This window comes from Solea senegalensis, linkage group LG7 (genome assembly GCF_019176455.1).
Source record: "Solea senegalensis isolate Sse05_10M linkage group LG7, IFAPA_SoseM_1, whole genome shotgun sequence".
In the NCBI taxonomy this organism is placed as follows: Eukaryota; Metazoa; Chordata; class Actinopteri; order Pleuronectiformes; family Soleidae; genus Solea; species Solea senegalensis.
In genome coordinates this window covers 21,630,943-21,643,442 of record NC_058027.1, presented here as the reverse complement: position 1 = coordinate 21,643,442, position 12,500 = coordinate 21,630,943, and the positions used below count along the sequence as shown (strand labels likewise).

Here is a 12,500-nt window from a genome sequence, read left to right as displayed (position 1 = left end):
GCATCCCTCCTCGTGAAACAGCTGAGTCCTTTAAAAAGCTGTTTATTCTCTCACAAAGACCTTCAGAGTTTCACATACTTCACTTTTACGTCTCAACTCAAGTTAAGGGCTTTTTCCACAATAACAGAACTCACAGTATGAGAGTCAAACATGCACAGACCTTACTTTAGTTTAAATTGGGGGAGGGTACCCTTTTTTCAGTCAACAGCCATTTCAATTTTTACTTTATTATTTTAATTTATTATTACACATGGCAAGAAAACATAATAAAATATATGGACAAGGAAGTTAGAGCACAAAACAGTCACATACTGTACATGTGTCGCCTCTTCACTTTCCCAATGAAATTGACAATACAACTGAAAGACAAATGTTTTGAGTGATTGTACGTAAACGAACTAAAATAAATTGCACACAACAAAATAATAATTCACATTAGACATGAAAAATACAACACACTCCAACATTGCTAGGAAACATGACAAAGAAGGATCTAATTATTTAGCTACATTTATTTCCTCTTTATCTAATAGCCCCAAAGTACTTTCTTAATGCCACTTAGGTACACGGTTTTAATTATCTGGAAACTGTTTGTTTTCATGTAACCTACCCTGACCATTCTCAGAGTGGATGGAGCAATTTCATCTTACAAAATGTATAATGTCAACCAGTATTTTCATCATATACATCTACATTACATTATATTTTGTCCAGGACAGTTCAGTCTCTTAGATTTATTATGCCTAAGCTGTAAAATGCACCACTTCTGGTCCACTTAATTACCTGCTCTGAGATGAATGATGTATTCAGACCCTGCTCACTGATGGGATCAGTGCCTGCATTTATAATAGTCGACTGAATACTGATCCCTGATTCATTTTCTGTCTCTCTGTCAGAGTCTGTGCCAGTGGAGGCCAAGGTTCCTTGGTTAAAACAAGCCCATGAACTGGAGGAACATTACACTGCTACAGAGGATCCCACGTGAGTACACCCACAAACACTTTCAGACACCATTAGAGGAAATGTATCACGTCCTGTAAAAATATGAAATGTTTTGAGCGTGAGAGGGAATTATAACTTCCTACTCACGACTGGTAGATTACGACCTGCAAGTACAATTGGCATGTACTATAATTTCAGGTAATAACAACTAATTGAGAGACACATTTGTACAATTCAGTATCCAGTGTTACTGAGCCACTTTTCATTAACCATTTAACACCTAAGTAGAGTTGAAACAATTACTTGATTTCTCGATTTTTAATCGTCAACAATTTTACAATCGATGAATCGGTTTGAAGCTTTTTTCATTATTAAAACAGGATTTCTGATTGTTACAGCTTCTTAAATTTGAATATACTTGGTAAAAAAAATATTGTAGCATAATCTAATGATATTATGAGGTAGATTATGTTTGATCTATGGTTTTAAAGTTTCACTAGCAACTATTAAATCAGAATTATTGCTAGTTTACTGGTAAACCAGATATGCTAAATATAAATTAGCAAATGTGAAGCTGTTTCTTCTGCTTTCCGTTCATTTGACATTTTTAAGGGGGAGCTGTAAGAAATATTCTAGTCATTCATGTGTTTGTTGTTCTGTGAAATAACTGATTGTTCGATGGAAGAATTAAGTTCTACTTTTGCAACAATGTCTGCTTATGACAAAAGATGGTATATGACTCAATTTCTTTAAATGATGCCAAATTCCCAGTTAATTCTTATTCATTCTCATTCCCATTCAATTCCCAACCTAAGGTTTCCATGGAACGTCTCTGGGAATTTGGAATTGTGGAATTTTCCACCCCTTTGCAACCCTAGTTACATTATTGTGTTTCATTATTGTCTCCTAAATCTCTGTTATTTACCATGGCGTGTGCTGCTGACCTCTTGGCCAGGTCACCCTTGGAAAACAGATTCCAATCTCAATTGGTTCCACCTGGTTAAGTAAAGGTTAAATAAATAAATAGAAATATACCAAACAGATGATCTCATACAGAGAAATAGAGGTGTGGCCGTATGCTGATTGTAGAAAGTGGACAAGCATTTCACAAACATGTGCGGTATGGAAATAAGCCGTGAATTGGATCAAATTCGCTGGTGCATGTGTCATGAATCTGGCGAGGAGAGAGTAAGAACATTAAGAACATATTAGTGAATGAGGTCTCATGTGTTATCCTGTCTTTTAATGTCTCTCTTTTGGCTCCAATAAATACACTCCAACATAAAAAAGAAAATGGAAAACAGGAAAACCTTTTTCACACAGCTGCATCACTGTGAGTTAAACAGGTAATCATTGTGTTGTGGACTTCTCATCATACACTGCTTGACGTTGTAACCTCTGTACATGTCCTCTACCACTGTCTTCAGATTCGTACCTGGGTCCTGGTCACCCTGTAGCACCACCTGTGGAGTAGGTAAGCAGACTCGGGAGGTGAAGTGTCGCGTCATGCTCTCATTCACCAAGACGGAGGTGGATCTTCCAGAGGAGGAGTGTGGCAAGGACAGACCACAACTGGAGAGGCCCTGCCACCAGGTGCCATGTAGCCAAGCTCCGGGCATTTCTTACACCCAAACGGAGGAACCGTACAGTTGGGACTACAGGGGCTTCACTGCTTGCTCAGTCACATGTGCTGGTGGTAAGGTTTTCTCAAATGAAAGTTGGGAGTTGAAGTTTGGCCATAAGCATAAGCGTTATGTCCAACTGGATCTTGTCTATGTCCTGTGTCCAGGGAAACAGACAGCAGTTGTCAAGTGTGTTAATAGGAAGAAAGGTGACGAGGTGGACGACTCTTTTTGTGATTCATCCAGCAGGCCACCGGTAATGATCCGCATCTGTAACCCTGAGCCATGCCCCCCAAGGTGAGAGCCCACATGGTTACCGAAGCTGGACAAGCAAGCGAGAATCTGAGGGTCAACCCTAATTTTATTAGGAGTTGAACTCGAAACTTTACTACAAGTGAATTAGAATGACCTAGAATTAACTTTTGCACACACACAAATTAGTCATAGTTAATTTCCAACCATCCATCCATTTTGTTTACCGCTTTATCCGCCAATCTCAGCTGACATAGGGTGATAGGCGGGGTACACCCTGGACAGATCGCCTGTCCATCACAGGGACAGAGAGAGAAACTATGGGCTGCCGCGAGACATGACACCTCAGAGTAATACAGCAATGTGTCATGTCCAGCTTTAATCTCAGAGCTGTCTTCAAAATAGAGTGAAGATCTTGGTCCATGGCTTTGAAAGTGAGCACCTCCTGGTGCAGCATACAGTGCACATATTGCCCTTCACCATCTGCACAAATGGCCACAACATTTTCCTCCATCCCAGCTCTCACTCCAGTCTTGAAAGCATCCAGAAGTCTGAATATTGTCTCCTGCCTACTGAAGCATAATAGTATAATGTAGGACTTGTTATTGCCCCAGAGCTTTGGATTGCAGACCCCCAGGGGTCCCCAGACCCCACTTTGCTCAAGCTGATGTCTGTTTTTAGCTATAATTGGTTGTGCAGTGCCTGCCTTGCCTGCCCTGACAGCATGCCACGGGTGTATGAAACAATCATTAGTTTCTCAGCCACATATTTCTGAGAAAGGGGAGTACGTAAGGTGTTCAGTAGGTCTGATGTAATTGCGGAACAACGCCAGTGATACAGTGATTACTCGGCCAGATGACAAGATGAGTGTGTTTTTTTTAAGCTTTCCAGCTTCGAAATGGAACAAAAAGTCCTTGCGCGTTTGTGCACTTGCGTTAAGGTGGATTTATACACCTCTGTTCCATTAATGAAATCAACTTAGCAATGTTAAAGCCAACAGGCAGTTTGTAATGGCAGTGAACTTACACTTTATTTTGGCCACATGTTTTTCTGGCTGCACTGGAGGCAAGATGATGGAGATGATAATGACCAGCACAGAACAGAATATTAAAGGAATAATTCAGTTTTTTTTGACATGTGGCTATATGGGAGTATAGACACAGAGTCAGTGCTGACTTGTGAAATATGAATACAAATGAAAATAAACATGCACGAACATCCTTCATGCCAATTTATGTCACTGATTTTTGAAAGTTTATATATTACAAATTTGTTGACCTAACTTGGACTCATAGACATGAGATAATTTCCTGAATAGAGAGTATTTGTTAGTCAAACTATCCTGCCTTTGTGTAACGCAACTAAAATCTGTAACTTAGCTTTCACATAATGTAAGCTTGTGCATTTAGGTTGGGTCACAATCTCCATGTATTAATGGAACCAACTGAATTATGCTGGTACTACAGAGTAACAATTAGTGTTAAATCAATAGTTACCAAATTTCAGCATCTTATGGGCTAAGTGAAGGCATAGGATCTCCAAGTGAGAGAGAGCGAGTGGCACAGCTCCTCTAGTTTAATGCACCACAGAGAATCATGATCCACCTTTAGATACAGCAAAGCGCAGATCTGATAAACACATATAATATTATCATAATAATATGGTATCTGCTGTTGTATCTGACAGGGATTGGCACTTAATATAAGTAATATGAGTTTCCCTGAAGCCCAGCACTTCTGGTTTTCGCTGACTGCAGGCACGTGCAGTGTAAATGTTTGTTAATACACATAGATATACAGAGGTGGAAAGAGTACTGAAATATTCTACTCAAGTAAAAGACATTTTACTTGAGTACAAATAAAAGTACTGGTCTAAAAATGTGCTCAAGTTAAAGTAAAAAAAAAGTTGCTTGTTTAAACTGTACTCAGAGTAAAAGTTACTTAGTTACTTTTTTTTATCAAGGATGGGGTTCTTTCTTGTGTCGTGCAAAAAAGGCAAGGGGACGCATATCTCACTTTTATTGTTTTTAATGAAAGGTGAACCTTTACAGGTTAAGTGCTGACAAAATAACATATGTAAACACAGAATGTAATAGTCAAAAGCGTCAAAGGTCACAAATGCTTCAACTTTCTCACTCACTCAGGGACCTCATCATTCACCTGTCCTCGTCATTTCACCTGTCCTCTTCATTCACCTGTTCTGCCAAAAAAACATACTTGAATAAAAGTAAAATTACAAATTTTAATAAAAACTTCCTAAAGTACAAATACACAAAACCCCTACTCAATTACAGTAACGCGAGTAAATGTAATACATTACTTTCCCTCTCTTTTGATATATAATAAAAATGTCACAAAACTGGACACAAACCCTGAATATAGTTCAAATATTGGATAGTTGTTCTGCTGCTGTGGCCAGTGTAGATGCCTGACAAACAAAAGTCACACAACGTTTGGACTTATTTTTCCACAACTTATTTTTATTACAGAAAAAATACTGGAAAAAAATGTACGATTAGGTATCAAATACCAAATTAAAGATACCAGTTCCAGAATCGATTCAGATGTGAACAGTACCCAATCTCATTGTGCATGCCAATGTGTGACAGTATTTCCACACAACAGACGATCAGTTGCTGATCAAAATGGACTCATATCTGACTCGTGCACAGTGATTTATCACACTCTACTCCCCTATTGGACATTTACAGGAAGCAGCTGCAGAATTCAGGGCTTCATGGACACACACACACACACACACACAAACTGACTTGCACAACACACAGGGTGCATATTCTACTACCAGAGACTTTGAGAGGCCAACAGGACGAACACAGTGTGGCTTCTTAACTTCCCCTATTCTTGCTTTATACTGTGCTTGTCTACAACTTTTCCACTCACCCTGCAGTCTCTGCAAATGACTGCTCTGAATCGCTCTCCTCAGTGGGAATTCATCTCTTGCCTTGTGCTTTGTCTGCTGTGAAATTTATGAAGGCCATAAACAAACTAGGGTATGAGGTTCCTTTGTTGTCTGAGATCCAGTGTCCTCATAAGCCACGACAGAGTCCTCTATCAAATGCAAATGATACGTTTGCTTAAAAGTGCCATTGCTGCGCATGCTTGTCTAACAAGGTCAGTCACGTTTTGGATTTCTTATCATTTGATGCTGTCATTTTTGTATCAACTTTAACATAAAGAAGAATCACATTTAATGAATTCCTCATCCTGCAGAGAGAGGGTTCACATTGACGTTAACAGCTTCAACAAGAGGGAAAAAAACATTGCTTTTAGAATTTGAAATTGTGAAAATGTGATAATTTGATAGACTACATGTGCAATCTGATCAAAGTACACAACAATAATATAAAATCAGGCTTAGTATTATTGTTTAACAGTGCCACTCTGTTAAATCTGTTACACTCTTGCACTGACAGTTTTTTTTTTTTCATATTTTTAGTTTTTCTTCATTTTAAATTGTTAATACAGTATTTCAACATGCAGTAAATTGTATATAACGGCAAAATATTGAAAGTTATTCTGGAGAAATTATTTTCCCATAAATGTATCAGGTCTTCATTGGCCCATTTTACAGGCTATTACATTGCTTAATTTATTCATTTGATTCTAGTTAAGCAGTCAACTCCAACTCAAATCATTTGTTGGTGTCAAAATGCCAAAAACGGATATGGGGGCCTAAGGCAAAAGGGACCGGGGCTTTATTTGAACATGTGTTGAATGTGTGAAGAGAAGAATCTGCATTTGCAGGTTTTCCAGGACTAATTCCATGGAAAAGTTTGTAAAAACCCGGGCTACAGCTGCGGTGTCATGGTATGAGGACAATTTAAGTCTGCACCAGACTGTCGTGTCATTTTAGTGACGATCTATCCTCCTCTGGTTTGGTTTTGAGCTGAACACAGTGTTCACACAGACTAAACCCTTCTCCCTTTGTGGCGATGCATTATACCATTTACTACATTTCACCCTATGTAGTTTTCATAATTTATAGTATATTTTTCACACCTGTTTTTTTTCCCCCTCATGTGAAGTATCTTTTCAATTACATGAAGGACTTCAGAATATCCCATCAACTAAACCAAAGGATGGCTGCGCAATGTGGGAGATAAATATCCCCCTAAATGTTTGCCAGGCTGAGCATGTTTGATTTTCAAGTTGCACCATTTTCTCCAGCCGTATCTCAACTTTAATTCCTCCTGCACAGTGTGAGTGGGAGGACAAGGAGGAAGAGATGGAACAGGGTTGATAAAGCGATATGGCCTCAGGAAAATACATTATTTATGTCTCAGTTTGCAATATTATTTTATTGTGATGGTAATCATTTGAAAAGTCATATAGCATATTGTAATGTCCCTTAAAGGGCGGTGCTGAAGGTGACATGCCATTTTCATGTTTCATGTTTGTCGACAGAGCTTGCAGCCTAATATTCACCAGTGCTTTGTGTCTTTGTGACTTTTCGTATGATCTCTCTTTACAGTTGGGAGGTGACCGTGTGGACCAGCTGTTCTGCATCCTGCGGCGTTGGAATACAGACCAGGAGTGTGTTTTGCATGCGTTTCATGTCCATTGAGCAGCAGGATATTCAGAGTGTTTCAGAGGAAGAGTGCAAGGAATTCAAACCTCCCATCCTGCAACCCTGCAACCAGGTTGACTGTCCTGCAACCTGGGAGACCGAACCATGGCAGCTGGTATGTACCAGTGTGTGTGTGTGTGTGTGTGTGTGTGTGTGTGTGTGTGTGTGTGTGTGTGTGCGCGCATGTGTGTCTACTAATTTCCCACCTCCATCTCTACCCTCTTATTGCTCCTCTCTACTCCAGTGCTCTCAGACCTGTGGTGGTGGTGTCCAGGTGCGGAAGGTCTACTGTAAGCAGCTTCTGTCCACAGGGGCGTACAGGACGCTGGGGGACAGTAACTGCCGGGGGCCCAAACCTGCCACCAACAGAGGCTGCAGCAACACGGACTGTCTGCCGTTCATGGCAGGAGGAGAATGGGGGAAGGTGAGTGTATATTTTCCTGTAGAGAAATGGAAGAAGTTGGAGTGAAAGCCACAGTTTAAATATTGAAATATTCCTCCACCAGTTTAAAGTAGACAAGGTTTAACACAGTTGCACACACAAGTGAGAGACACATCTAATTCTAAGGAACCATTTTCAAACTGGAAGTACATCTGTTGTGTTCCATTGTTCTACTATTATAAACTTATAATAATATATAGATATAATGAGATTCATAACGGAGTCCATCAGAAGTCTAAATAGAAATGCAAATATCCATAAAGCCCATTCACAAGATGCAAATCATTACAAAACATTTAATTATTCCGTTCTATTCCCTGTGACTCTGTAGTGCTCAGTGACCTGTGGTTTGGGAGTCCAGCGTAGGGAGCAACTGTGTCGCCAGCTGACCACTGTGGGCCACCTAGTGACGCTGGACAGGGAAGAGTGTTCAGGTTTATCCTCCCCACCACTCATACGAACCTGCCGTATGATGACCTGTCCCAGTAAGACACTCACACGTATACATTTTAATACCATTATGTTCTATATCGCGCCATTTCCACTACCACCAGCTCTATTTTTTTATTTCGATCAGAGCATTTGCCTCGAATAAGTATTTTCCTGCTTTAACCAAAACCAGTGGGTTTGTCATTATCTCATCTTTTAGCCGCCATTCCAATGTTTGCCTTTGTTTTGCATTGTTGTGCAAAACTTCCCATTAATCATGTGCCCTTAAAGCTGCAGTTGGCAGGATGTCCGAGAAAATTGATTTCATAGTTTCATTTGCAGGTTATTAAAATACTCACAATATAGGATCAGAAACCAGAGGCAATCCCTCCCTCTCTGAAACTCTCTGCAGATGTTGACATGCACTTTATTTCTCTGTGCTGTTGTTTAGTTCCTTTTCTGGGTTGCTTTTCAGCATACGGTGCTTTTCCACTATACAGTTCCAGACTCTTCTCGGTTTGGTATCATTTTCCATTACTATAGTACCTCCTCAATGTGGAGTCAACTGGCGTGAAGTATGCGACACACACAAACTAGTGACTAGTGACTTGTAAAGCAGTTGTTTTGTACTGAATCATTAGACTCAGTTAATTAAGAAGATTTGTTCACAGAATCGTTCAGTACTTCCTGCATAACCGGAGCACAGACTCCCTCAATACACCACACTACTCTGTTACACGTTGAGATTTTAGAAATGTCCTTGCTTTCTGTTAGAGATTAATGCATGTGTGCAGCCTGTGTTTTAAGTGATCTACAGTTCGGCATTGTTTGGCTTGATTCCTTTGACGTCATGCTGGTGACTCTTCCAGTGCCGACACTCACTGCCAATCAGTGGCCGGTAGTCTGTCGACGTCACATTTTAGTATCGGCTCAGCTCGCTTGGAACCTCGCCAAACCAGGTCCTATCGCTAATGGGAAAGCAAAAAAAAACAAGTAGAGTCAAGCTGGGATGTGCTGGGACTGTGTGGTGGAAAAGCGCTATTAACCCAGGACAGAAAGTTTGTTTTATTGTAGAACATCAAATACAAGCACCAGCTCTCTCTTTCTCTCTGAACCACCCTGTGATCTGAGTGGTTCTCTTTTACCTCTGTGCAATTAGTGCGCTATTAATGTGCTAACAGACCAGAGTCTTGTGTTTTAAACAACTATATTTGTACACCTGAAAATCCATTACACATGGGATTGTAAGCAACTTATACACCGTCCTTCCCTCTTCAGTACCTCATATAATATCATAACATCGACAAACACTGTTTTTACAAATTTGATCCCAACGACACTAATCTCCTCTTTTCACTCCACAATCTCCACTTGTCTGAATTACTTTTCTCTATTGTGCACATGCAGGCAGCTCAGAGATGTGTGCAGTCCCGTCATGTGGGAAGGAGTTCTGAAAATCTTGCGTCAGGTTAAGCAGCTGTTCATTCTGTGTTGACAAGTTCACATAAAGACTAAGGCCAAGCTATGGGAGAGGGAGTTCTCGTCCACTGTGTGCACATTCACAGTCACTGTGTGCATGTGAAGTTAATGCACACAACATTGTTCCAACAGTCAGAGAGAGCCACCACTTAATCTGATTGTGTAATGCCGTATGAGTCCCTCTAACTCACCACAGCTGGAACTCGGACTGTTAAACACATGACTGAGTGCCTTACAAATGTCACGGTGACTCCTGAGAGTCATAGTCCAAGTGCGTATCATGGAATGTTCTCTCCAGCTGCTGCTCCTCATTCTCTCTCTCTCTTCTCTCCAGCTGCTGCTCCTCATTCTCTCTCTCTCACACACACACACAAATACTGCCAGTTAATTAGGATTAAGGTGAAGGCTAGGTCATGGGAAGAGTTTCAGCACTGCTAAAATACTTAAGTCAGACATAGCTTCAAAATTTTAATAGACGTATGGGGAGTCACTTTACGCTGTGATTGGCCAGTTTCGTAGCAGTGAGAAAATTAGCCAGGCTACATCCAGATTACTCTGTACATGTGTTTGAGCGCCTGAAACGGAGAAACCTTTTTTGTCTCCTGATTGGATCTAATCAATCATGACTCCACTGTGGAAAACGCAACATGGATTGGGGTGGAAGAGGAAAACGCACTTTAATTTAACAGTCAACTCGTGACCTACGGTCATAGTAGTGACCAACAGTGTGGATACAAGCGGCCAGAATACGTTTTCTCCCCTGGGATGCCGAGCTGCTGCTCCTTCAAAGTTAAAGTTGTTTGGGCTTCTGATCAGGATGTCTCCTGGGCACCTCCTACCAGAGCTTTTCCCGGCACACCCAACTGTGAAGGGAGGCTGAGGCAAATCCAGAATCTTATGATGGGATTACATATCCCATTAGGCCTGGTAACACCTCAGGAGGAGCTGGAAAGTGTTGCTTGGACGAGGGAAGTCTGGAACACCCTGTTTAATCGATAGAACATGGCTTACAAGCAACAGCTTACAAGCATTGCCGACCACGACTTTCACTAATAGGTCCAGCTCATATATCTCGGTCTTAGCAAGCTTTAACTTTTCTCCATTGCCCTTCCTTCATTGTATTATTTTCTGCAGCTTAGCAACCATCTGCCTTCTGTTTACTCTGGCACATGATCATGTGATGTGCATTTCTTTAGATGTGTTTGGACAGGTATTATTTCCGATAGAGAACTAAAATGTTTCTAGACTTTACATAAAATCCCATAAGTGTGGATAAAGCCACATGTGTCAATGTTTTACGCTCTTTCCACAACTACAGTATATATGTAACCTTATGTGACTAACCCAGTGAAACACTTTGGAAGAGCTCCAGGACAAACTGAAAACCACTAGCTGTTGATACATGGTTGCGTTTCTTTGCTGCCTCCAATTATTATTGTAGTCATATTTGCTTTTTGCACTAAGTGAAGGAATGATATCGTTTTCTCATCAGTCCGCACACACTGTCTTCCGCCTGCCGTTTCTGCAATTTTCACAATGCAGTTAGTAGTGGTTAGCACTGTTGCCTCACAGCATGAAGGATCGATTCCCAGTCTGGGACCTTTCTGGGTGGAGTTTGCATGTTCTCCCCGTGTCTGTGTGGGTTTTCTCCAGGCTCTCCGGTTTCCTGCCACCATCAAGTCGCAGCAGCTCTGATCAACCCTCCATCTGACCTTGAAATCGTTGAGCAATTTTTGTTGTAATAACAATGAAGATGCAGTAGCTGGGGTGACGTTTTAGTATTGTTATTTTTAAATGCCATCCTCCAGGAGCTAGCCAGTTGAACTTATTTGTATCTCCTTTTTATCAATACGCCAACTTTTCCACCTCCCTCAAATGTAAAAAAACCTTTATGCAAGGTCGAAAGATCTGAATTCTCCGTTTCCATTTTGATTTTTTGATTTTTTTTATCGAAAACGCTTATGAAAACACTATGTCAGAAACCTACTCTATGTCAGCAGCTCACACTTGAGAAAAACCTGAACTATCACTTTAATTCCAGGAGAGCGCTGACGGATGCTTTACTGTTCAGTCATATTTGATGAGATATGACACACTGAAACCCCATGTCGTTCTCTACCACAGTGCACTCCTCACACCTGCCAAATCCAATTGGCTTTGCTGTTGTAAATGCTGCTCACTCTAACACTTCACTGCAGCCTCACCTCGCTTAACCTTTTTAAAATCAATACGGTTTTTCAGGTAAAAATGGTGAAGTGTCCACTTTACTAATGCTCTGATGGATAGTGAACCCAGTGGTCGTCACGTCTATTTATCCACTTGTAATCACCATGGCCTTGAACTGCTCTGCCATTTTTCTAACCCCATCCAGAGTAAGAAACTTCTCCCAGCACTTATTTAGCAATTTTTTTATTCGATTTAATGATGTCAAATGTATTTGTCTCTTCACCTTTAGCCCAGTAGTTCCAAGGGAGGGAGGTTGGGAGTTCTTGTTTGCATGTTCTCATAGTCTAAGTATGGCCATCAGTCAGTATGTTTTACAATCATCATTACTCACACTGACCTTAGCTGCTCTCATTTGTCAGGAATTATTCTGTGATAGGCCTTTAGTGCTTAGTGCACAAATAAAGGTGTCATTCTATTTGAACCAAATCCATCTCAAGCCTCTGCAGAATTGACTTTGTACTACTCTGTGTTAAATATAGTATAGTCTAAATTGTAATCTATACTGAAGGCCCCCTTGTTGA

At 40.7% G+C, this 12,500-nt stretch overlaps 2 protein-coding genes across 2 annotated transcripts in view; both read left to right on the top strand.

Moving 5' to 3' along the window:
• LOC122772552 (ADAMTS-like protein 3) overlaps positions 1-985 on the top strand; it is a 40,865-nt gene extending 39,880 nt beyond the window's left edge. Inside the window, exon 13 of the mRNA XM_044030717.1 lies at positions 897-985. Within this exon, the coding sequence (XP_043886652.1) occupies positions 897-985 (89 nt within the window). The remainder of the gene's footprint in view (positions 1-896) is intronic.
• A 6,011-nt stretch (positions 986-6,996) lies between these two features.
• On the top strand, positions 6,997-9,728 carry LOC122772644 (ADAMTS-like protein 3). Its single transcript, XM_044030832.1, has 4 exons — positions 6,997-7,518; positions 7,648-7,827; positions 8,177-8,330; positions 9,682-9,728. The coding sequence occupies exons 1-4, from the start codon at positions 7,291-7,293 to the stop codon at positions 9,726-9,728; spliced, it is 609 nt and encodes a 202-aa protein (XP_043886767.1). The 5' UTR covers positions 6,997-7,290.
• Positions 9,729-12,500: the final 2,772 nt, after the last annotated feature.

Bases quoted from the DNA above. Each gene is read 5' to 3' on its own strand.
- LOC122772644 (XM_044030832.1), top strand. From the start codon at position 7,291: ATGATCTCTCTTTACAGTTGGGAGGTGACCGTGTGGACCAGCTGTTCT. The intron at 7,519-7,647 runs GTATGTACCAGT...TCTCTACTCCAG, and splicing joins AGACCGAACCATGGCAGCTG to TGCTCTCAGACCTGTGGTGG. The intron at 7,828-8,176 runs GTGAGTGTATAT...GTGACTCTGTAG, and splicing joins CAGGAGGAGAATGGGGGAAG to TGCTCAGTGACCTGTGGTTT.